The sequence below is a fragment of the Anolis carolinensis genome, chromosome 3 (assembly GCF_035594765.1).
Source record: "Anolis carolinensis isolate JA03-04 chromosome 3, rAnoCar3.1.pri, whole genome shotgun sequence".
NCBI lineage: Eukaryota > Metazoa > Chordata > Lepidosauria > Squamata > Dactyloidae > Anolis > Anolis carolinensis.
The window spans coordinates 93917875-93943835 of NC_085843.1; the positions used below are offsets into that span (position 1 = coordinate 93917875).

At 42.9% G+C, this 25961-nt stretch overlaps 1 protein-coding gene and 1 non-coding gene across 2 annotated transcripts; one reads left to right on the forward strand and one right to left on the reverse strand.

The window, feature by feature from the left end:
* The first annotated feature begins 1738 nt into the window (after positions 1-1738).
* Positions 1739-25961, forward strand: LOC100562939 (26S proteasome non-ATPase regulatory subunit 13-like). The gene is made up of 2 exons (XM_062976968.1): positions 1739-2320; positions 24190-25961. Exons 1-2 carry the CDS (start codon positions 1739-1741, stop codon positions 25411-25413), a joined length of 1806 nt encoding a protein of 601 aa, XP_062833038.1. The 3' UTR covers positions 25414-25961.
* On the reverse strand, positions 20529-20723 carry LOC134298125 (U2 spliceosomal RNA). The gene has a single exon (XR_010005084.1). It is a non-coding gene; the product is annotated as a U2 spliceosomal RNA (small nuclear RNA).

The following is a 25961-nucleotide window of genomic DNA, read 5'->3' on the forward strand; positions in this document are numbered from 1 at the left end:
TTTGTGATTCTGAGGAAACACCTGGAGTAGAGATTACACTATGACTCCCAACATCTCGAGATTGACTTTTCCCTCACTGTTGAGACCTGTCAAACCTCTGAGGATGAGGACAAGGATTTTCTGGTGGAGCCTAGTGTTTCTGTGGGGGAGAGCAAAAGTGTTTTTCAAAATGATGGGAATGTTTTGGGAAGATCTGTTGTTGGGGAAACAGCCAATGATTCTCATGAGAATCAGCCAGGGATTGAATCTGAAAGGAATGTAGAGGAGACAGGAGGGTTACAGATAACCCAACATTTACAGAGCAGAAGGGATAGTGCAAAATAGAGATAAATCCAGTGTTCCCAGAGACTGAAAGATAAAAGGAACCCAGATGTGAATGATGTCATGGTCAAGAAGGAGTACTTTTAAGAAATTGGGGTCAATGTTCAGTGGGGAGATCAACTTTGGATTTTCATGTGTCAAGTTGCCTGTCTTGGGAGTTCCGAGTTAGGAGTTTTGTTCTTGGGTCTGTATCTTGTTTTCCTGTTTAAGTTCCATGCCACCTGTTTGGATTATAAATCTTGTTTCAAGTTTCAAGCCTTTAAGATTACAGTCAAGTTCAAGTATCAAGCCTTTGGATTATAGTCATATTCATGCTTTCAAGTGTTTGGATATAATTCTAGTTTAAGTGCATCAAACCCTGGATTACAGTTACTTGCTTTTGGCCTTAAGTGGTTTTTGGAATTCCTATTCAGAGTTGTTCATTGCTTTTTGTTAAGCTTCTAGAAATCGAGCTCATGGATGTATTTTGAAACTGTTTTTATATTCTTAATAAACTAACTATTCTTGTTCATCTGGGTGGTGTTTGGGTGGAAAGGGGATCAAGTAGGCAACTGGGCTGCAACACTCATTTCCCAAGCCCCACCCTCTCAACCTCAAGAGAAATAAAAAAAAAATTCCCTTAACCCTGTCACTCCAAGAAACATCTACACACAAATACATACATATGTGTGTGTGTGTAATCATACAGTTCTTTAATTAACAGAACAGACCCAGTTCTTTTCCACTGGGTGTCTCTGAGGAGCCTGCTGTTCTGCTGCAGAAGAGGCCAGAACCATCTCCAGCCAGCCTGTCTGTTGCTGCCTTTGGGACTCCTTGTGAGTAGACTGCAGCCCCAGGCCCTTTCCATCTGGGTGTGACTCGGCACTTCCTAGGAAGGAAGCTACATCTATAAAGCCTGAGTCCACAAGGCCCTGGCAGAGCTGAGGAGCCTGCTGTTCTGCTGCAGAAGAGGCCATCTGGAGGAAGAAGAAGGCAGAGGAACTGACGTTAAAATCATTCTGTCTCCTGCTGCAGGCCTACTGCCCTCCTCGCTTTCCCTCAGCATTGGCTACTGAACCGAGAGTCTGTCTTACCTATTGGTCTATTTGAACGGTGTACCCATACTAGACCATTTGGCGTAGTTATTTTTCTCCCTTTTTCTGTTCTTTTCCTCCCCTGTTAAATTTATGTTGTTTTTAGTAATTATACTGTTTTTAATTGATTCTAGGCCATTAATACTTGTTGGTTAGTGTTATTGATATTTTATAGGTTTACTAGGATTAGGTTATCACACAATTCCCTAGAAATGACCGACATTTATGGAAACCATGAAATGTCCCAATTGTGCCAGCTGATGGGAAGGTCTTTTAGCCTAGACCTCTCTCAGCTAGTAACCTTGAACGAGAAAGTAGATCTTCTTCTTAAAGGATTCTCGTTGATGGCAAATAACTTTCCTCAGCATAATACCCCTGGGGAGGAAATTAATATCATTGGACATAACTCAACGGAGATCAGTTGGCCCTCAGATATGATCGGAGAGGGAGAGATTGGACAACATAATGGTAGCAAGGATGAAATACTAGACAATGGGGAAGCTGAGGGAGGAGGAGATCTGTCTGGTGAACAACATGGACAGGGGAAAGATGAGAGTATGGATTTTGAAACGGGAGCACCAAAGCAGATAATGAACACTTCGTTGGGGATGGACTTTCCCCTCTGGTCTGCAGGATGCCATTATGACCATCCGTTTCAAGTGGAACAACTGGCATTTGATATCAAAGACTTTCAACTGAATAGAGGCAGATGGACCTCAAAAAGAGGGATTCGGAGGTCCTTGGCACAAATTCTTTCTAGGAGCCTGAAAGAAATCAAGATTAAGACCATCTCTTGGCTGCACAAGGACTTCCAATCCTATGATCACTTGACTCGCCTCATTACCACCTTTGAGGACAAGCGGTTAATAGAAGAACTAAGGGCTCTCAGGTCCCAGCTGAACTCTTGGGGTATCACCATCAGAAGGGTAATTGTAGACCCCTCGACTCGCCCTCTTATGCCCAACCTGCCCTCACATACCCGAGCCCCGGCTAAGTCAAACAGGATGTTTAACCCTTTGTGCAGGTCCTCTTCCCCTGTAAATTCACTTTCAGTTAAATCTGCTCAACCCCTCTCCATACCCTGCCCACTAACACCTTGTCAAGCTGCTTCGAGAGGTCTCCCCCTTTTGATAGGCTCTATCTGTCCCCTTCTTTAGACACTACACAAGATGGAGATCCTTGCAGCCATTTGAATTCAGGGAGCTGACTAGGCCCTCTTAATAACATTTCAGTGGAGCCAGGATCTCTGGGGGGTGGGGTCTGGGGGGGGGGAGGGTTCCATCAAGGTTGTGTGGGGGAGGAGGGGGTACGGTCAACAGTTTCCCAGGGAGAAGCGCAACAGGTGTCTTGCGACCCTGGAGAAGGTTAGGTGTGGTAGCCTCCATGGCAGCCCCTCCGGGTTGAAGGTACTGCTGCTTAATGCCAGATCCGTCAGTGGGAAATCTGCAATGATCCAGGACTTAATCCTGGATGAGCAGGCGGATCTGGCTTGCATCACCGAGACCTGGTTGGATGAACTGGGTGGGGTAAACCTTACCCAGCTTTGTCCTCCGGGTTTCGGGGTGCATCAGCAGGCCAGGCCTGGAGGGCGGGGAGGTGGGGTTGCGGTGGTCTTTCGGCATTCCATCGCCCTGGTCAGATGAGCCGTTCCGCAATCTGCTGGGTTTGAGTGTCTCCACTTGAAGGTGGGTACCCGGGACAGTTTGGGGATTCTGCTGGTGTACCGTCCACCCCGCGACACAGCAGTCTCCCTACCTGAGCTAGCTGAGGTGGTCTCTAGCGTGGTGTTGGGCTCCCAGCGCCTTTTGCTATTGGGTGACTTCAATATCCACGCTGAGGCCACATTGACAGGTGTGGCTCAGGAATTCATGGCCGCAATGACGACCATGGGGCTGTCCCAAGTAATATCGGGTCCCACCCATCAAGCTGGTCATACACTTGACCTGGTCTTTGTTGTGGGCGACGGTTTGGTCAGAGTGGAAGAGCAAACTATTCTTCCATTGTCATGGTCTGACCATTATCTGATCAGTTTAAGACTCACCGTGTCCTCAAACCTCCGCAGGGGTGGTGGGCCCATTAAGATGGTCCGCCCCAGGAGACTTAAGGATCCTGAGGGACTCCTGACGTCTCTTGGGGTTCTGTCTGCTATGGAGGCTGACAATCCTGTCGATGCCTTGGTCGCTCGTTACAATACCGAGTTGTCCAGGGCTATTGACATGATCGCTCCCAAACGTCCCCTCTCGCTGCGTGGAGCTGCCCCGGCTCCCTGGTTCACCGGGGAGCTGGCGGAGATGAAACGTGAGAGAAGGAGACTAGAGTGGCGCTGGCGGAGAACTCGCGACGTTTCTGACCGAGCACGGCCTAAAGCCGCTATTAGGGCTTATTCCGCAGTGTTGCGGGAAGCCAGGAAGGTTTTCACGACTGCCCGCATCGCGTCTGCAAAAAATAGATCTTCTTAGTTGTTCCGAGTTGTTGGGGAGCTCCTCCACCCTTCTCAGGGTGGGGGGGCACCTGACTCCTCGGCAACTCGGTGTAGCGAGTTCGCTCACCATTTTACAGACAAAATTGCTCAGATTCGTTCCGACTTGGACGCCAGTCTTGAAGCATTGCCAGGTGAGGTAACCGAGGCATCTGTCTGTTCGATCTTGTGGGATTCGTTTCAGTTTGTGCAACCTGATGATGTGGACAAGATTCTTGGAGCGGTGAGGGCGACTACCTGTGCCCTAGATCCCTGCCCATCTTGGCTTTTAAAACAGGCCAGTGGTGGGTTAGCTGATTGGTTTGTGGCAATAATTAATGCCTCTTTGGGGCAGGGCAAATTTCCATCCAGCCTAAAACAAGCCGTGGTAAGGCCTATTTTGAAGAAGTCCTCATTAGATCCGACCAATCTATGTAACTACAGGCCAATCTCTAACCTACCATTCTTGGGCAAGGTCTTGGAGCGGGTGGTTGCCTCTCAGCTCCAGGGATTCTTGGAAGATACGGATTTTCTGGACCAATCACAGTCTGGCTTCAGGCCTGGGTTCAGTACCGAGATGGCTTTGGTCGCCTTGGTGGATGACCTCCGCAGGGAGCTGGACAGGGGGAGTGTGACCCTGCTGGTTCTCTTGGACATCTCAGCGGCTTTCGATACCATCGACCATGGTATTCTTCTGTGGCGGCTCTCTGGGATGGGCCTTGGGGGTACTGCACTCCAGTGCCTCCAGTCCTTTCTGGAGGGTCATTCCCAGTTGGTGAAGCTGGGGGACACCTGCCCGGACCCCTGGCCATTGACCTGTGGGGTCCCGCAAGGTTCTATTTTGTCCCCCATGCTTTTTAACATCTACATGAAACCGCTGGGAGAGGTCATCCGGAGTTTTGGAGTACGGTGCCATCTCTACTCGGATGACACCCAACTCTACTACTCTTTTCCACCTAAATCCAAGGAAGCCCCTCGGATTCTGGACCAGTGTCTGGCCGCTGTGTTGGCCTGGATGAGGGTGAACAAACTGAGACTTAATCCCGACAAGACAGAGGTGCTCTAGGTCAGTCGTACGTCTGATCGGGGTATTGGGTGGCAACCTGTGCTTGACGGGGTAGCACTCCCCCTGAAGGCGCAGGTCCGCAGCTTGGGGGTCCTCCTGGATTCGGTGCTGACACTTGAGGCTCAGGTGTCGGCCGTGGCCGGGAGGGCCTTTGCACAACTAAAACTTGTGCGCCAGCTGCGACCATACCTCGAGAAGTCTGATCTGACCAGGGTGGTCCATGCCTTAGTTACCTCTAGACTGGACTATTGCAATGCACTCTACGTGGGGCTGCCTTTGAAGACGGTCCGGAAATTACAACTAGTACAGCCAGGCTTCTAACAGGAGCAAACTACAGGGCGCGTTCTACGCCTCTGTTTAAGGAGCTCCAATGGCTGCCGTTTGTTTTCCGGGCCCAATTCAAGGTGCAGGTTATCACCTACAAAGCCCTAAACGGTTTGGGACCCACCTACCTTAGAGACCGCATCTCCCTCTATGAACCCACACGTTCTCTTCGCTCGTTGGGGGAGGCCCTTCTCTCGCTCCCACCACCCTCACAGTCACGGTTGGTGGGGACGAGAGAGAGGGCCTTCTCCGTCGTGGCCCCCCGGCTTTGGAACTCTCTACCTAGAGAGATCAGGCAGGCCCCTACCCTCCTCTCCTTTTGGAAGAGCTTAAAAACCTGGCTGTTTCAAAAGGCCTTCGATGTTTAGTTGTTGCTGGATTGATCTATCTGTCCATTCCATAATAGTCCCATTGTTGTTGTCTTGCCATTTTATCCCGCACTTTATTGTCCAACTGTGAAATTTCCTTTTCCCATTTCGTATCACTCTGCATCTCGCCTGGGATCTACGAATTAGTCTCCTGTTTTTTACACTGTATCCTGCTTGTTGATTTTAATGATTGTTTTTATTGATGTTGATTTTTTTTACTGGGATAATTGTTTTATTGCTTTGTTACTGTTTTGTTTGTTTTATCGGGCAAGGCCCCATGTAAGCCGCCCCGAGTCCCTTCGGGGAGATGGGGCGGGGTATAAAAATAAAGTTGTTATTATTATTATTATTTTCTTTTTTCCTAACTTCTTCACTATTGCAAAACTTTGCATGATCAAACTGCCAGCACCAATGTGTTACTATTATATTTCTACAACTGAGCCCCTGGTGTACAGTGGACCAACGACCCAAGGTTATCAATTATAACTTATATTATATAGTGCTTATGTGACTTTAGACCAGGGGTCCCCAAACTAAGGCCCGGGGGCCGGATGCGGCCCTCCAAGGTCATTGACCTGGCCCCCGCCTTCATTTATAATATAATATTTTTATATCAGTTTTAATAATATAATATATTGTATATACATATGATATTGATAATAATATCATTTTATACAATATAATACTAATACTATTACTATATAATAATATTAATTATATGTTATATATTACATATAATATTACAGTATACTGGTATAGTTCAATATAGTAATATATAATGCTAATATTGTGCTATGCTAATAATATAATATATTGTATGTACATACAGCTGCTCTGAGTTCCCTTCGGGGTGAGAAGGGCGGAATATAAATGTAGTAAATAAATGTAATAAATGAATAAATAAATAATTTTGGACTTAGGCTCGCCCAAAGTCTGAAATGACTTGAAGACACGCAACAACAACAACAATCCTAATTAACCTGACTATCTCATTGGCCAGAAGCAGGCCCACACTTCCTATTGAAATCCTGATAGGTTTATGTTGGTTAAAATTATTTTCATTTTTAAATATTGTATTGTTCTTTCATTGTTGTTGTTGTTGTTTTGCACTACAAATAAGACATGTGCAGTGTGCATAGGAATTCGTTCGGTTTTTTTTTTCAAATGATAATTCGGCCCCTCAACAGTCTGAAGGATTGTGGACCGGCCCTCTGCTTTAAAAGTTTGAGGACCCCTGCTTTAGACTATGTGGCTGCCTTGAGAAACAACACAGATTCTTCCAGTGGACTCCCTGCTTAGAGACTGATTACCAGCAACACCCAGGACCCATCAAGCACTTTGCTTACCCACTTGATTGACTTTCCAGTTTCCCAAGCCTCACTCTTTCTGTAGAGATTATTCCAAGCTTCCAAAGTCCATTAGTGCTAAATATCCATTCTTTTTGGTCTGGACAATGGGGCCCACACCCTCAGGGGTGGCCATAGTAACAAACCTTTAATTTTGAACTCCATCAATCCCAGCTGTTTTCTCTTCTTCTCCACCCCAGTCTGTGATGTCAGGAGGAAGTCTTAGCCAATGAGAAGATGGATCCTAGGAAACACATCTCCTAACCAACCCAGGGAGAAAGTGGAAGGTTTGAATAGCTGCCAAACTTTATAAAATGTGCTGCACTTTTGTTATGAGTTATGTCTGTTATTTTAGTGATTCTGCTCTTATGTCACGCATCTGGCCAAGTTAATAAACTTCTGTTATTGCCTTCAAATCCAGTCATGTTTTTCTGGCTTTCAAAGTAGCATGGCAAGCTGGGCAACAGACTTACACTGCCCCCTGTTGGCATATTGCTGATTTCAGGAACAATTCCCAGATGTTTGTCCAAAACCAACTTTTGAATTTACCAATGCAAATGGTTAAGAATATTTTATTTTATAATAATCTTTATTGAAGCTTTTTTCCATTATTGCATCGATCTATCTAAAGGGGAGAGTAGGGAGGGAGGATCAGGGTAAATGGGAATGGGAGGGGTAGGAAATAGGGAAGGGAATGGCCCTAACACGGATTTAAGGGTGTGAAGGGATAACTCGTGTGAGTCGGGGTAAGGTTCTGGGTTAGGGGGAAAAAAGGGAAAGCAAGGGAAAAAATGGGGATGGGGGTCTAAGAACAACCCCCGGATTGAGTCCCTATCTAAAGTGGGAGGGAGGTTGGGGGAGATGGACTTCCACTCTTCTTTCTTCCTTCCGTGTTCTTGTATTTCATTTTCCTTTCAATTCTTCCTGTAAATAAACTTCCAGATCCGACCAGTCCGTTTGTTTCATGAGGGCGAACAAATTGAAACTTAATCCAGACAACACAGAGGTCCTCCTGGTCAGTCGCAGTGCTGAACAGGGTATAGGGTTACAGCCTGTGTTGGATGGGGTCGCACTCCCGCTGAAGACACAGGTTCGCAGTCTGGGGCTTCTCCTGGACTCATCGCTGAGCCTGGAGCCCCAGGTCTCAGCGGTGGCCAGGGGAGCCTTCGCACAACTGCGCCCGTACCTTGGGAGGTCTGACTTGGCCACGGTGGTCCATGCTCTGGTTACAGCTCATTTGGACTACTGCAACGCGCTCTACATGGGGCTGCCTTTGAAGACGGCTCGGAAGCTCCAACTAGTACAACAGGCGGCAGCCAGACTAATAACAGGAGCGGCTTACAGGGAGCGTACTACTCCCATGCTGAGTCAGCTCCACTGGCTGCCGATATGCTACTGAGCCCAATTCAAAGTGCTGGTTTTGACCTACAAAGCCCTAAATGGTTCTGGCCCATCTTACCTGTCTGAACATATCTCCCCCTATGAGCCTTCTAGAACTCTTAGATCATTGGGAGAGGCCCTGCTCTCGGTCCCACCAGCCTCGCAGGTAAGGCTGGTGGGAACGAGGGACAGGGCTTTCTCAGTGGTGGCTCCTCGGCTGTGGAACACCCTCCCCAGCAACATACGGCAGATACCAACTCTCCTAGGCTTCAGGAAAACCTTAAAGACATGGTTGTGCACGCAAGCTTTTAATGAATGAGAACATGGACTTTACATGACCTGTACGAAGACTTGAGGATTCTGGATGAATGGATTTTAATCTTGGACATTCTTAAAATTTTATATAATGTGATTTTATTTTGTAATGGTATCTGTTTTATATGAACTGTTGTTTGTAGATTGTTTTATATGAATTGTTGTTTTTACTGTAAGCCGCTTTGAGTCTCCTCGGAGAGAAAGGCAGGGTAAAAGTGATGTAAATAAATAAATAAGGAGACACCATGGATTGGACTAAGATAAGAAAAGTGCAAACTATTTGTGAGGCACCAACAACTAGTGGTACCTTTATGGGGTTCTCTGGGAGTCTTGACAGGAGATGAATTGTAGGGAGAGTCAAAGGAATTCACGTGAAGAGCTGGGAGCAGCTGTGGGAGATGGTGATGGGGCGGTGGTCAGTTCATCCTCTGATGATGGTTTGTAGATAAAAGTGGGTTCAGGGGTGAGGGGTCCTTGCAGAAGGCAAGGTGTTGATGTGTGTTTGTGTGCTGGGTATTGGGAAAGTTTCTTGTAGTCTTGCTGCTGCCAGTTTCATGTTTGGATCTGCAGTTTGGACCTGAACCGGTTTGGCTGCAGACACTGGAGCAATGCTGCTTTGGATTTAAGGCGTCTGTGATTCCAACAACTGAGGGTCAAAAAACATTTCTTGGAATTTATTGCCATAGAACTGTGGTTCTCAACCTGTGGGTACCCAGGTGTTTTGGCCCACAACTCCCAAAAATCCCAGCCAGTTTACCAACTGGGTTGTTGTATGTCTTTCGGGCTGTGTGGCCATGTTCCAGAAGCATTCTCTCCTGACGTTTCGCCCACATCTATGGCAGGCATCCTCAGAGGTTGTGAGGTATGGATAAACTAAGTCAGGAAAGGAAAGAATATATATCTGTGTAGAGTCCAAGGTGTGGCAAGAGTTCTTTGTCACTGGGAGCCAGCATTAATGTTTCAGTTAATCACCCTAATTGGCACTGGAAATGTTTTGTCCCTTGCCTGGGGGCATCCTTTGTTCAGTCAAGTCCTCATTGTGTTGGTTCCCATCTACTGTTTTGATTTTGGAGTTTTGTAATACTGGTAGCCAGATTTTGTTCATTTTCATGGTTTCTTCCTTTCTGTTGAAGTTGTCCACATGCTTGTGGATTTCAATGGCTTCTCTGTGTAGTCTGACATGATAGTTGTTAGAATGGTCCAGCATTTTTGTGTTCTCAGATAGTATTCTGTGTCCAGGCTGGTTCATCAAATGCTCTGCTATGGCTGATTTCTCTGGTTGAATTAGTCTGCAGTGCCTTTCATGTTCTTTGACTCTTGTTTGGGCGCTGCGTTTGGTGGTCCCTATGTAGACTTGTCCACAGCTGCATGGTATCCGGTAGACTCCTGCAGAAGAGAGAGGATCCCTCTCTGCAGGAGTCTACCGGATACCATGCAGCTGTGGACAAGTCTACATAGGGACCACCAAACGCAGCGCCCAAACAAGAGTCAAAGAACATGAAAGGCACTGCAGACTAATTCAACCAGAGAAATCAGCCATAGCAGAGCATTTGATGAACCAGCCTGGACACAGAATACTATTTGAGAACACAAAAATGCTGGACCATTCTAACAACTATCATGTCAGACTACACAGAGAAGCCATTGAAATCCACAAGCATGTGGACAACTTCAACAGAAAGGAAGAAACCATGAAAATGAACAAAATCTGGCTACCAGTATTACAAAACTCCAAAATCAAAACAGTAGATGGGAACCAACACAATGAGGACTTGACTGAACAAAGGATGCCCCCAGGCAAGGGACAAAACATTTCCAGTGCCAATTAGGGTGATTAACTGAAACATTAATGCTGGCTCCCAGTGACAAAGAACTCTTGCCACACCTTGGACTCTACACAGATATATATTCTTTCCTTTCCTGACTTAGTTTATCCATACCTCACAACCTCTGAGGATGCCTGCCATAGATGTGGGCGAAACGTCAGGAGAGAATGCTTCTGGAACATGGCCACACAGCCCGAAAGACATACAACAACCCTGTGATTCTGGCCATGAAAGCCTTCGACAACACAGTTTACCAACTGTTAAGCCAAAACATCTGGGGACCCACAGGTTGAGAACCCCTGCCATAGAAGATTCTATAGGAGTATGGGTGACATACCTTCTGCAGGTGTGGGGAATTGGTACAGCTCCAATGGCACCAATAAATAATAATAATAATAATAATAATTTTATTCTTGTATCCCGCCCCATCTCCCCGTAGGGACTCGGGGCGGCTCACATGGGGCCTTGCCCAACATCACAATATAAAAACAAATCAAAACACATAAATTTACAACAATAAATCAACAATATCAGTAAAACCATCATAAAAACAATATTGCAGGAAAAAGCGTTAAAAACAGATATAAAACACAAGTCTAGACCAAAGTGCGAATGTGTCAAATCGGGGGGAGGTAGTTACGTAATTGACATAGTCATTAAAGTACTAGAAATGACAATAATGACAATAAGAAAGCGAATCAGTGGGTCTATTATTATGTAGGCAGACAACTTGAACCAACAGAATTCACTCATCAAAGGCTTTCCAGAAAAGCCAGGAGGGTGGGGGCCAGCCTAATCTCCCTAGGGAGCAAGTTCCAAAGCTGGGGGGCCACGACAGAGAAGAAGATAGAAATTATGCTATGTTTCCTTGGCCCTGTGAAGTTTCTGTTCTGAGAATGATGGCTTTTTCATAATTATAGTCTGCAATGATTATAAGAAAGCAACAGTTTATAAACCAACAATTGCATCTATTTGATAGCTACCAATCAATAAACAGCTTTGAATCAACATATGATGAAATCCCTTATTTCCCTAAACAATTGACCAAGATTAAACAAGGCAATCATCTTGAGTTCTTGAGAACGAGCGAAGTCCCAGCAGATTGCAGGAGAACAAATGTGGTACCGATCTTCAAGAAAGGAAAAAGGACTATCCAAACAATTACCGTCCAGTCAGCCTCACGTCGATACCAGGCAAGATTCTGGAAAAGAACGTTAAGGAAGTGGTCTGCAAACACTTAGAAACAAATGCGGTCATTGCTAATAGTCAACATGGATTTATCAAAAACAAGTCATGCCACACTAATCTGTTCTCTTTTTTTGATAGAGTTACAAGCTGGGTCGATACAGGGAACGCCTGGATTTCAGTAAGGCCTTCGACAAGGTCCCCTATGACCTTCTGGCAAGCAAAGTAGCAAAATGTGGGCTAGACAAAACTATGGTTAGGTGGATCTGTAATTGGCTAAGTGAATGAACCCAAAGGGTGCTCACCAATTCATCTTCATCCTGGAAAGAAGTGATGAGTGGAGTGCCGCAGGGTTCCGTCCTGGGCCCAGTTCTGTTCAACATCTTTATTAACGACTTAGATGAAGAGTTAGAAGGCATGATCATCAAGTTTGCAGACGACACCAAACTGGGAGGGATAGCTAATACTCCAGAAGATGGGAGCAACATTCAAACGATCTTAACAGATTAGAGAGATGGGCTGAAACTAACAAAATGAAGTTCAACAGAAATAAATGCAAGATACTCCACTTCGGCAGAAAAAAATGAAATGCAAAGATACAGAATGGAGGATGCCTGCCTCGACAGCAGTATGTGTGAAAAGACATTGGAGTCCTCGTGGACAACAAGTTAAACATGAGCCAACAATGTGATGCAGCGGCAAAAAAAGCCAATGGGATTTTGGCTTGCATTAATAGGAGTATACTGTCTACATCCAGGGAAGTCATGTTACTCCTCTATTCTGCCTTGGTCAGACCACACCTGGAATACTGTCTCCAATTCTGGGCGCCACAATTTAAGGGAGTTGTTGACAAGCTGGAATGTGTCCAGAGGAGGGCGACTAAAATGATCAAGGGTCTGGAGAACAAGCCCTATGAGGAGCGACTTAAAGAGCTGGGCATGTTTAGCCTGCAGAAGAGAAGGCTGAGAAGAGACATAATAGCCATGTATAAATACGTAAGGGGAAGTCATAGGGAGGGGGGGAGCAAGCTTGTTTTCTGCTGCCCTGGAGACTAGGATGTGGAACAATGCCTTCAAACTACAGGAAAGGAGATTTCACCTGATCTTTAGGAAGAACTTCCCAACTGTGAGAGTTGTTCAGCAGTGGAACTCTCTGCCCCGAACTATGGTGGAGGCTCCTTCTTTGGAGGCTTTTAAGCAGAGGCTGGATGGCCATCTGTCGAGGGTGCTTTGAATGCAATTTCCTGCTATTTGGCAGGGGGGTTGGACTGGATGGCCCATGAGGTCTCTTCCAACTCTATGATTCTAAGAGAAAGTCTCTTCCACTGTACTTACATTGTTATTGGGGTTGGTCAGGAGACTTTTGTCTCTTCCTCAGTTCTTCTCTGGCTGTGCACCAACAGCCAATAAGGTTCATCTCCTTGGTTAATGAAGACTGGGTGGAGTGCCCAGGAAATTTTGGCTGTCTTTCCATACCATTTTAATCTGCTTGCATTTCTGAAGTGCATTGGTACCCAAGGATGAAGTGCGCATACAAGGCCCCTCCTGCTTCTGTTGCACAGAGATAAAGTATTTAAGCCAAGGAAGTACAGGATACCTCCTCCTATCACATTCTCCCCAAAAATAGTATGTAGGCATAACTAGGGATTACACCTGTATATGTTACTAAGATGATTTCAGCTGCAAAGTGCTACATGTTAACCTAGTTAAAATAGGTTATAAGCATATTATAGCATGTTTGAATTTCACACAAACTTATATTTTCAGACCTGCTGAATTTTAAATAGTCTGGAATGCTCCTGAACATCCAAATCCGTACTTTTCAAGATGTTCAGCACAAGGAAACTGCATACAGAAATGTATACAATTAAGAATCGAGCACAAAAATGCATATAAATTAGGCAAACATTTTCAATACATTTGCCACATTTACAAACTGATTCAAATAAAGTGGATTCAAACAAATTTTCTGTTAAGGAAAGGACACATCCATTGAAAATGAAACATGTTTATTGGCTTGTAGGATAAACAGTTCTGTCAGCCATGATTTTATTTAGATGCTTATTGTTCCTTGATAGACTGATTCTATTCTATATCTTCATTCCATTATGATTATCTTTTGTTCCCACACTGAAACTAATGCATTTTACCCATGTTTTATTTACATGTGCAATTTAACCTTTGTATGTATACAATAATGTATACTACATTATTCCATGAACCTTTTTAAAAATTCATATTTGCCCATCTGTTTTATGGTTTTCTTTGTGTTTTTAGCAAGTTGCACTGTCCACTTACAAATCTAGAGATTTCTGATTATACTTTTTCAAAATTAAGCCAACAAACACTTCCATCTCTTCTTCATAAAAACTGGATTCCAGACTTTTGGCATGTTCACCTGATTTATTTATATCCTTCTTGAACTGTGGTGGCAAAAATGAACACAGCATTACAGTCGGGTGTGTGTGTGTGTGTGTATTTATTTCCATCCTCCAGATAGCAATGGCAAGCAAAGGGAAAGGGATTGCTCTACTGCAGTGATTCCCAACCTGTGGTCTGTGGACCACCAATGGTCTGTAAGAACTAAAATATGATCTGCATCCTCGCAATTACTACTATGGATTATAACAAAGGCCAACCCAATTTTTTTCCTTGGAGTCTTCATTTTTAATTCCTGTTCCTGGGGTTATTTGGGGCGCTGATTCAGAAAATTGCATTGGATAGACCATATCAGCTCTTGTGATGCCTCATGGGCCTTGTAGTCCTGCTCCTAGTGCCATCGTGGCAGATGAAGATGAAAACATGGGGTTTTCGCCGGTTCAACAAGAGCCGGAGTCCTTTCACCTGCCGGATGTTGATGTTTGTCCCCAAGAATTCAGTAAAACAGACCTTGGGCATTCCTCGCCTCCGTTTCCCAGAAGGGAATCTTACTCTAGAGACAGAGGAGTCAGAGAACAAAATCGCAGGAGTTTACGGATTGCTGCCAAACAACAGGCTGATTAGGCCTGCTTCCCTTGGGAAATTCTAAGGAGTCTTGCATTTGGATAGAGTTGGGTTTCGCTTCTCGTTCTCTAGGGAAAGGGATTGTTGGCGGGAAAACGAGACCCCCAATATAGGTGCTTGACGCGGGAGAATATTTGCGGAGTCAACAGAGCAGCTTCAGGAATAAGATCGTGTGTGGACTTCGTAACCCCAGTTCCTTGTTTCCCGGATTAAATAATCAAGACTTGCCTCGCTTGCTTTTAACCACGGACCTTGTTCCAAGAATCTTTGTTTGCCTTGTATCCAGCCTTGTTTCCAGCCTTGTTGTCAAGCTACTTAGGACTCCAGAGACTCAGACATTTCCACACACTATTGCTTGGCAATAGTGTGTGTTTCGGTATTGGATAAAGAACTTTGAACTCTAATATCATTTATTGGACAATACATTTTTGGACTATATTTGACCTCATTTGAAAGGTCTGCTTCTGAACTATATTCTTCACTTGTTTTTATTGCTTTTATATATTTCCTTAATAAAGATATTAGATAGAGATTGGCCTCCGCGTATGGTTCTTGGTGCTCTGCTGCCAGGGGTCTGACAGCTCGAGATTATTAAATATGGTTTTCTGTGTGCAAGCAGATGATGACTACCTGATGGCATATGTTCTGTATTGGCAACTAGAGCTGATGTGGTTTACCCAATGCAATTTTCTAAATCAGCACCCTAAATAACCAAACCAAATCTAAAGTTGATCAAAAACTGATTCATAACCCTTTTGGTACTAATTTTGGAAAGTGATCCCTGGTCAAAGTGGTCTCTGGGTCAAAAAAAGGTTAAGAACCATTGCTCTAGAGCAGGGGTCCCTAAACTAAGGCCCAGGGGCCGGATGCGGCCCTCCGAGGTCATTTACCTGGCCCCGCCCTCAGTTTTATAATACAATATATTGTATATACATATAATATTGATAATAATATTATAATGTAATACAATATAACACTAATAATAATATCATATAATAATATTAATTATATATTCTATATTACATATAATATTACTAATAATATTACAGTATAGTGGTATAGTTCAATAAAGTAATATATAATGCTAATACAACATCATAAAACTGCCAGCAAAACACGAGGAAAGGAATGAGGAAGTACAGCCACTAGTGGACGGTGAAGCAACAGCTCCCCCCTGTGGCCGGAATCATGAAGGTGGAAAAAAATGTTAAATGCCTCTGTGTCTGTCTATACTGTATGTTGTTTGTCTGTTGGCATTGAATGTTTGCCATATATGTGTTCATTGTAATCTGCCCTGAGTCCCCTTCGGGGTGAGAAGGGCAGAATATAAATACTGTAAATAAATAAATAAAATAATATTGTGCTATGCTAATAATATAATATGTATGTACATATAATTTGTAAGCCACTCTGAGTCCCCTTTGGGGTGAGAAGGGTGTGATACAAATAAATGCAGTAAATAAATAAATAATAAATAAATACATTTTAGACTTAGGCTCGCCCAAAGTCTGAAATGACTTGAAGGCACACAACAACAACAACAACAACCCTAATTAACTTGACTATCTCATTGGCCAGAAGCAGGAGCACACTTCCCATTGAAATCCTGATAAATGTATGTTGGTTAAAATTATTTTTATTTTTAAATATTGTATTGTTCTTTCGTTGTTGTTGTTGTTTTTGCACTACAAATAAGACATGTGCAATGTGCATCGGAATTTGTTTGTTTTTTTCAAATGATAATCTGGCCCTTCAACAGTCTGAAGGATTGTGGACCGGCCCTCGGCTTAAAAAGTTTGAGGACCCCTGCTCTAGAGCTAGTTATTGGGCTAGATCATGGCTAGGTTTTGCAATAGAGGTTGCCTCCTCACTGAGAAATATTTGATCCCTTTTTTGTCTTCCAGAAATAAAAAAAAGACTTACATGCCCTCCAACTATCCTGACTTGGTAGGAACAATCCCATTTAATGCTCTGTCATACCACTTATAAGTTGCTTTTAAACTTTTATTGCTTCACTCTCTTTCTCCCACTTTCTCACTTTGTGCTTGGCTTCTTTTAATTACTATAATGTAACTTTAAAATGAAATATTAGTTTGCCTTCAGCATGGAGAGAGGCTTAGGAAAAAATTAATTACTACAGCCTCTCCAAAATTGTGTCTACATTAGGGCTGGGAAAAATTTCAATTCTCTGTCGTAAGTCGAATCTAATTTGATAGATCCATGCATACAATGCAATATCTGATGTGTGGGCATTGCTCACACCAAAAATTTAAGAATAAAATTTTTTACCTGGTATTCTTTCATATGAGGAGTCCCAGTGGCGAAGTGCGTTAAAGCACTGAGCTGGAGACCGAAAGGTCCCAGGTTCAAACCCCGTGAGCGGCCGCTGTTAGCTCCAGCTCCTACCAACCTAGCAGTTTGAAAACATGCCAATGTGAGTAGATCAATAGGTACCGCTCCAGCGGGAAGGTAACAGCGCTCCATGCAGTCATGCTGACCACATGACCTTGGAGGTGTCTACGGACAACACTGGCTCTTCGGCTAAGAAATGGAGATAAGCACCAACCCCCAGAGTCAGACATGACTGGACTTAACGTCAGGGGAAACCTTTACCTTTTTATTCTTTCATACATTACATAAACATCGTAACTCTCAGTAATGCAGTTTTAATACACAGAGCAGCCAAGCACTACCAGCAGGTGAAGCCAAACTTCTTGCCTCTCGGTCAATCATGGTTGAAGGAAGGGGGGGGGGGAGAAAGAGGTGTGGCCACTGCTCTTTAAATTCATTCTAAAATGATCTTAAAAGGACACATATGGGCTTAAAGTTACAAAACAATTCTGATCATTATTTCAAAAAAGAATTTGGCATTTGCACTCACTCTCTTTGATCCCTGACAAGTTTGCAATTCTACAAGCCACTGCAATACAAAAAATACTTAAGACAGTTCCATAGACTGCCAGGCTCATAAAAACTGCATGGTAATCAATAGCACTACATAGAACTCGGAAATATCAATTCTTTGCTCTTTATCATAGTTGAAATTGAGCCTCTGCCCCTTCTGATATTTTTTACTTGAACCTCCACAATCCCTTATCATTGGCCATGCTTGCAATATATTTAGAGAGCTGAAGCGCAAAAGATCTGGAGGGCTCTTATCTCTTCTTCTAATCTATGCATTCAGACTCTTCTAAGTGAAGGATGCATATAATCTGAGCAGTGCAACATCTGGGGAAATTTGTGTGTGTGTGTGTGTGTGTGTGTTACCTGGAAGGTAAAGTAATATTGTTAGGTTTATGAAACAAACTTCAGCTTATGAAGCAAACATGGCCTAAAGCATACTAGAGGATTAAAAAAGTAAAGGAAAACCTTGATAAACTATACTGTGAGGCCTAGCCATAATTCATACTGAATCTCTTCTGTCACAAAGTCACATTTTGATACCTATTATCACGCTTTTTTCCACTTCCCTTTTTATAAACAGATTTTGCATGCGCTTAGACTCAATTAAAAGCAGCTGAATAAAGTGTTGAATCTAAGAAACTGCCCTTCATTCTATAAATCGCAAGCTATATTTCTGCATTATACAAAAGAAAAAGAAAAAAAGAGGGGGACGACTAAAGACAACCTTTCTCCATTTTGTTGTCCTTCATAGCGCAGTCAATGTTTAAGTCTATCTTTGTCTGTTATAGTCTTCCACCAAATACTTATAGGTTTGCTTCTAGTTATGAATAATATGAATTAACCTTTATAAGCAGCCAGTTCTGTATGTTGTACTATCAAATTTGAATAGTACAACATAGAAACAAATTTGAACAAGAGCTTTCTCACTGAGAAAATGTTATTTTTCCAGATATTATATTCTACCATTTTATGTTCCACATTTCTTTTCTCCTCCCCCTTATTTAACTTTTCTGCAAGAATCAAATTATTCATTTAAGATACAGTTCAAAATTATATTATATATTTTGCTTTTGCTAGACATAATCTAGTATTCTGCTTAGTCCATGACATTTTCAGACAGTGTGGTCACAATAAGGTATATCTTAAATGCCATGTGTTATCATGATTTTATAAGCTTTTTTATCATATATTCCTGTCTGACTGAGATGGTCAAGAGCCAGCAAGGTTGGCCAGCTGTAGATATGTTGAATTCAAAACCTGCACAGTCAACCTTTTCTGGAGTTGTATTCATAAATTAGGAGAGATCTGATTTTATTGAACCTTGACACTTTTCTCAGTTTGCCCATTTCCTAACTCCTTTAGAGTGTTTCTTGTAGCAGATCTTAGCCAACAGTAGCTGTTCTACTAGAACAGTGTTTCTCAAACTGTGCTCCATGGAGCCCTTAGGACTCCGTGAAACACAGTTAGGGGCTCTGCAGGGGGATGATGCTCTCTGCTGTCGATACCACCTACGAGGCCTCCCCGCTACCGCTTTGACTGTGATTTTCCTGCAAGGCAGAAGGAGGTTGGACTGGATGGACCCTGGATTGCTCCTGTTGTTGCTGTTGTCATTGTTGTTGTTGTTGTTGTTGTTGTAAAGGCCGGGTGGCCATCTGTTTGGAATGCTTTGACTATGATTTTCCTGCAAGGCAGAAGGAGGTTGGACTGGATGGACCCTGGATTGCTCCTGTTGTTGCTGTTGTCATTGTTGTTGTTGTTGTTGTTGTTGTTGTTGTTGTTGTTGTAAAGGCTGGGTGGCCATCTGTTTGGAATGCTTTGACTATGATTTTCCTGCAAGGCAGAAAGAGGTTGGACTGGATGGCCCTTGGGTTGCTCCTGTTGTTGTTGTTGTTTAGAAGTTCCAATATATTTCAGTTTTGCTGTTGTCACAGAACATTTATAATATTAGGCATTATATTTTATTTGTAGTTTCTTACAATGACAAACATTATTTCTTGAAATAAGGAGTTCTTTTCTAAGTAGATTAGTGCAACGGCAGACTAGTATGAAAGCAGGAAAGAAGAGGCTGCTGTTAATTTTGAAATCAGGAACTTTTGGACTGTTTCATGTCAGAAATGACAATTGTATATAGAAAATAACTATCCTGTAAACATGGGGAAATATTCATATCAAAATCAATGGAAAGTGTAAGACTTCGCTGAGTCATTGTGAAATGCCCATTTTATTTGTTTTCCTTTTTGTTTAATAGGGGAAAGGCTCTACAAACTGTAAGTGAATGAATTAGATCATAAAATCAAACAATAATTATATTAATTTTTCTTTAAAAGATCAAAAAACCAATGGAAGAAATATGATTAAATTGTTTAAAAACTGAATGATTTATAAGTGATCAAGAAAGTTACTTTATTATTTCATATCAGTATCAAAATGAAGAATAGAAAGTATTACAGATATATATATATATATATATATATATATATATATATATATATAGAGAGAGAGAGAGAGAGAGAGAGAGAGAGAGAGAGAGAGAGAGAGAGAGAGAGAGAGAGAGAGACTTATTATCATTTTTAAATTTAGAATATTTAATTCTTGGAGATGATCCCACTGAAATGTGCAGTAGCATTGTTTGCACAAAAGGAAACTTGACCTAGAATGTTCAATGTCTCATTCCTGGCAAGATGACAAATCTTCATGGCTCTGCCTCCTTGCCACATGTAGGTCTTCACACCAGTCTCTTGCTCCCATTGCCACTGTTCCTCTTCTCATGCTACAGTTGCTGTGGTGGTAAATGAATCATTGTGGTGTCTCAATTGCACTGCATAAGAATCAAGGATGCCTTGACAAGACATCTGGAAACAGTTAATAATGCAATGTAGTGATTGTTATGAATCACTAGTGAAAGATTTGTACTGAACAGTGGTGGATCATCAGGGGTCAGATGCCTACACCATCTCTAAAAATGTTTTGTGCAGAAAGTAACTGCTGGAATTCTATTGCAGCCTTATATCTTCAAAAATTGATTTACATCTGCAGGAGTCAGAATAATGCTCATTGGTGCACCATGCCCTCACAATGTGCACTGTGCACTACAAATCATTCGCTGATAAGAACAGATACTGCACTTGATCTTAGCCAAAAGGCCGAGAACTGCTGTACATAGAGCACCAAACTAATGTGATTAGTTCTCCTAATACATTACAAATTATAATTATTCCTCCTCCAAAATCATGGACTGAAGTGCCATGATATTGCCTCTGTTCAATGGCCATGCTTTTACTCCATGAAGCTGTGTTGTAGAGTTGATATATTAATCTATTGTGATTGTTATGTATTTTATATTGTTGTATTTTATACTGTGTATTTTGTTCTGTGTATTTTATACCGCTTTATTTTATTGTATGTTGTTGGGCTTGGTCCCCATGTGAGCCACCCCGAGTCCCCTCGGGGAGATGGGGCGGGATACAAAAATAAAGTTGTTGTTGTTGTTGTTGTTGTTGTTGTTATTCACATTGGGTACTGTTGCACACCTTTGCAATTCAGCAAAGTAGTTTCTGCTACATTTCTAGGCATATGTAAAGTTACATAATATGACTGGTCATATAGAATTACAGCAAATAGCATTTCAAATAGAACAAGTTATTAATGAGTTACTTAGGATACACTGGACTGGTCTGGAGTGGAATAATCCAGATCAGCCCCACAGGAGTCCACACAGACAGCTTCTATGTTTATGTGGAGCAGCATTTAACCTGATTCAGTTACACTAGATGTCCACCCTTACCATCCTCATCTTAATGCTGTCATAGCACCAAATTACTTCTGATTGTCATTTGTTACCTTTGCTGACACTTGAAAAAGTGCCAGCATGACCTAGAAAGGGGGGGGGGGAGTAGGATCACTCTTTTCCTTTCCCCCTTACCCTCTCTGAAATGAAGAATATGAAGCCTGAGGAAAGCAGGATGGCCCAACTATTTAAACTATTCTTAAATAATGGAAAGTCCAGTGTATTCCCCAACTTTGACTAATGTGGTGCAGGACTGTATTTAGTGGCCTTGGCCAGCATGGAGGTCAAATCAGCTCTGTGTGTCATGTGGACAATAGGGAGTCCATTCACTCTTGCCCTGCATTATTTGGCCCATATAAATGGGCCCTTAGTTAGCTATTGCAATCTGGAAAAAAAAATCTTCAAATTTGTTTTTGATACCCCTCAGAAATATATATTTAACATAAATATACTTTTGTGCGTCTGGTCAAGTTGTCGTAAATATATGAAAAATTCAAAGTCAATCATCTGCTTCATTTAGAAACCTTGTTAGCCACTTTACTTAGCTAACAAAGAATAGATTTACATCCAAAATGAACTAACTCCAGTCATTGTCATCTTTGTTATAAATAATCAGTTACCCAATTTTGCTTACCTGCATGATATAAATAGTCTACATGTGTGAACTCGGGCTGTGCAAAATGTTCATAACTCATTGTAACTCGGATCAAATTTGTTAGATCCGTACTTATGATACAATCTCTGATGCACAAGCAATTGTTCGTGCCAAAAAATTAAGAATCGAAACTTTAGCCTAGTATTTTTTTTTAAAAAAAACAACAACATTGTAATTCTCTGTGATGCAGTTTTAATTAACAGAGCAAGAACAAGCACTACTGGGAGCCAAAGCCAAGCTTGTTACCATGCCTCTCAGCCAATCAGGGCTAAGGGAGGGGGGAAAGGAGGCAGAGGCAGAGCTGCAGTCATGGCTCTTCACATTCCCCAGTACCATGCTGTACCCTCCACTTGTTAGGGGAAAGAGAGAGGAGCTGCATGCTGGGTTAGCTTTCCGAGCAGGCGGGCAGGCATAGGGAACAGGGTTACACCAGAGAAGACAGAGGAGACTCCATTAGCTGCTGCTTAGCTTATAGCTTACTGTAGCTGAAGGTGATTCTTCACGCTGGGGAGAGAGAAGGAGAGAGAAGCTTTGCACAGTGTAGAGAAACTGAGACAGGCACTGACAGGCAGGGACTTGCTTATTCTTTTTTTCTTTTTTTGCCTTATGACTGTTTTATATTTTTGTTGCATTTTAGGGAATCTTAGATGTTACTGCCTGGGCTATATTGCTCTCTGTCTGCCATGTGTGAATAGAGCCAAAAAGTACACAACCATTTTTTTCTCCCAGCTACAACTTGCCTTGGCAGCATTTTCTAGCGCCAGTGTGATCTCTGTGTGCATAATCCAGCAAAAAAGCACACAACCACATAATTAACTCGGGCACAAGTTGTCTTAGCTGTTTTTTCTAGAACTAGTGTGATCTCTCTGTGTGTGCATAATCCAGCAAAAAACACACAACCACTTGTTTAACTCTGGCACAAGTTGCCTTAGCTGCATTTTCTAGAGCTAGTGTGATCTCTGTGTGCATAATGCAAAAAAAAAAAAAAAAAAAAAAAAAAAAAGAACACAGCCACTTAATTAACTCAGGCACAAGTTGCTTTAGCTGTTTTTTCTAGCGCTAGTATAATCTCTGAGTGCATAATCCAGCAAAAAAAAGCACACAACTTTAACTCTGGCAATGTTCTGAAACTTGGGGCTTGCTTGCAGTGGTAAATGTGTGCTGTCCTCCAAGTATGTCCAACACCTCACCCCACCCCACCCCACCCCACCCCACTCCAGCCAGCCATAGAAGTTAAAAAGTTTTTTCTTGACAAAAGGTTTTTAAAATTCCCCAAAAATCAGGAGATGTGCTAATATTTCTGAAAGTTGGCGGGGGAGGAATGTTGCGCTGGTTATGTTGTATAATTGTAGAGAAATTCCAGGACATATCTCTTTTAAAAAAATGGTAAAAACCGAAGCAATTCTCCAAAAATCAATAGATGAGTGAAACGTTCTAAAAGATTTCAGTGGAGAGGAAGACTCATTAGACAATTTCTTCTCTTCCTCCATTATTCCATCCTAGAAGTGAATTCATGTTTTGCAATGAATCTATTCCTTCCTCCACACACTGCTCACATGAATGTCTTATTTGTCTGAACAGTTTCTTTTGGGAGAAGAAGTAAAGCCGTTGCCTATGTAAGTGGAAGTCATTTGCACAAGTAAGTCAACCACTGTAACAACTTCCCCAGATCACAGCATATATCCTATCGGTTTTGAGACAATGCCTAATGTGTCATTTGGAGTTGGCAGTGAGTCAGCCTAATGTGCCAATTAGTTAAGTTCCTTCTAAATTTAGCAGCATTTTCTGCCCCAAGGTTACAGCACATGGGGCATAGTTCTAAGATACCATCAAGAAAATAAATCTGAGATCTGGTTGGATAATTAAGAGAATAGTGTGGACACACAGTTGGAATGGAATTTAATAACATCCAAAATAAACCAATGATTGAAAAAGAGAAGCTACAGTGACTAGCAGTAACAAACTCCCTATCTGTGGAAAAAAGAAAAGCCAAATAATTATTAGATAATCTACTCATGAACTCCAAATGAAGCCATACAGAACTATAACAGGGGTGGGGGCTATTAAATATACAGACATCTGTTCAGTTCAGCAAGTAATAAGGTAGGCTGCCTACAGTCAACTTGCGGTTTTTGATTTAGGCAGCTCCTAGTAGCATTATTATTGTCTTCTGCAGTAGATTTTCCGGCGGCTGGGTGCCCGGCCTCCTGCTTGTGTGGCTTCTTGGGGTCACTGTTCAGTCGCTGCTCCCGCTTCCCACCCCGGTGCCGCCATAAAGGACGTCCCGGGCTACCTGCAGCAGTCTCAGAGCTCGGGGCCAGGCCAGGCCGCCGTGTGCCACCGCCTGGAGGAGCTCTACAACAAAAAACTCTGGCACCAACTGACTCTCCAGGTTTTGGACTTTGTTCAGGACCCCTGCTTTGCCCAAGGAGATGGGCTTATCAAGTTATATGAGAACTTCATCAGTGAATTTGAACACAGGGTGAACCCTTTGTCCCTTGTAGAAATTATTCTTCATGTACTACGACAGATGACAGATCCTAATGTGGCCCTTACTTTTCTGGAAAAGACCCGAGAAAAGGTGAAAAGCAGTGATGAAGCTGTGATTCTTTGTAAAACAGCAATTGGGGCTCTGAAATTAAATATTGGTGACCTGCAAGTCACAAAGGAAACCATAGAAGAAGTTGAGGAGATGCTGAATAATCTGCCTGGTGTGACATCTATTCATAGCCGCTTTTATGACCTCTCCAGCAAGTATTATCAGACAATCGGGAATCATGCCTCTTACTATAAGGATGCTCTAAGGTTTCTGGGATGTATAGATGTCAGAGATCTACCAGTGGCAGACCAGCAGGAGAGAGCCTTTACATTGGGCCTGGCAGGACTCCTTGGGGAAGGAGTCTATAACTTTGGCGAACTGCTTATGCATCCAGTGCTGGAGTCTTTGAGGGACACTGACAGACAGTGGCTGATTGACACTCTTTATGCCTTCAACAGTGGCAATGTGGAAAAATTCCAGGCTTTGAAGTCAGCATGGGGCCAGCAGCCAGACCTGGCTGCAAATGAAGCTCTTCTGCTGCAAAAGATCCAGTTGCTTTGCCTCATGGAGATGACCTTCACCCGACCAGCTAACCACTGGCAACTCACTTTTGAAGAGATTGCTAAAAGTGCCAAAGTCACTGTAAATGAGGTAGAGCTGCTAGTGATGAAAGCGCTTTCAGTAGGTTTGGTAAAAGGCAGTATTGACGAAGTGGACAAAAAGGTTCACATGACTTGGGTCCAACCACGGGTGCTGGATTTACAACAGATAAAGGGCATGAAAGTCCGCCTGGAGTTCTGGTGCACAGATGTTAAGAGCATGGAGATGTTGGTGGAGCACCAAGCCCATGATATCCTAACATAAAGGACTTTGCACTGGCTAAGGGAATATCTTGTGCTGTTGCTGAAAGTGGCAGTGCCTGACCACTGACTCTGTACTGAATTCTATTAAAAGGGGGGCTAGGGGAGGAGGGGGAAGAACTACTTTTCTGATGCTTGTACAGAGGACTAAGTGGCCTTTGCTGTATAACCCTTTGGTGCTTGGAGTCGGGAATTCCCTCTTAAGCACTAGCATTTTTATTAGTGCTTTCCCATCCTGTTGTCACCAAAGGGGGGAGCTGAGGACTCCAAAACAGTGGATTAATCAGTCTTGGTGTGATGTTGCAGTGGAGGATGCTGGGGGGACTATGTGCTAAGGGGTGGAGGGCATTGGTTCAGCAGTGGGAGGGCAGCAAGTCTTCCATTTTGCATTAATTGTGCAGGAAAGAAAGGCCACCATTGACAGATATGGGGGAGGAGAGTGTGACCTTCCCCCTGCCAGCCCAAAGGCAGCATAACTGAGAAGACATGCTTCTTTCCCCTTGCCTCCCCCCTCCATTTTTTCAGTAGAAGCTGCTCAATCCCATCAATGTT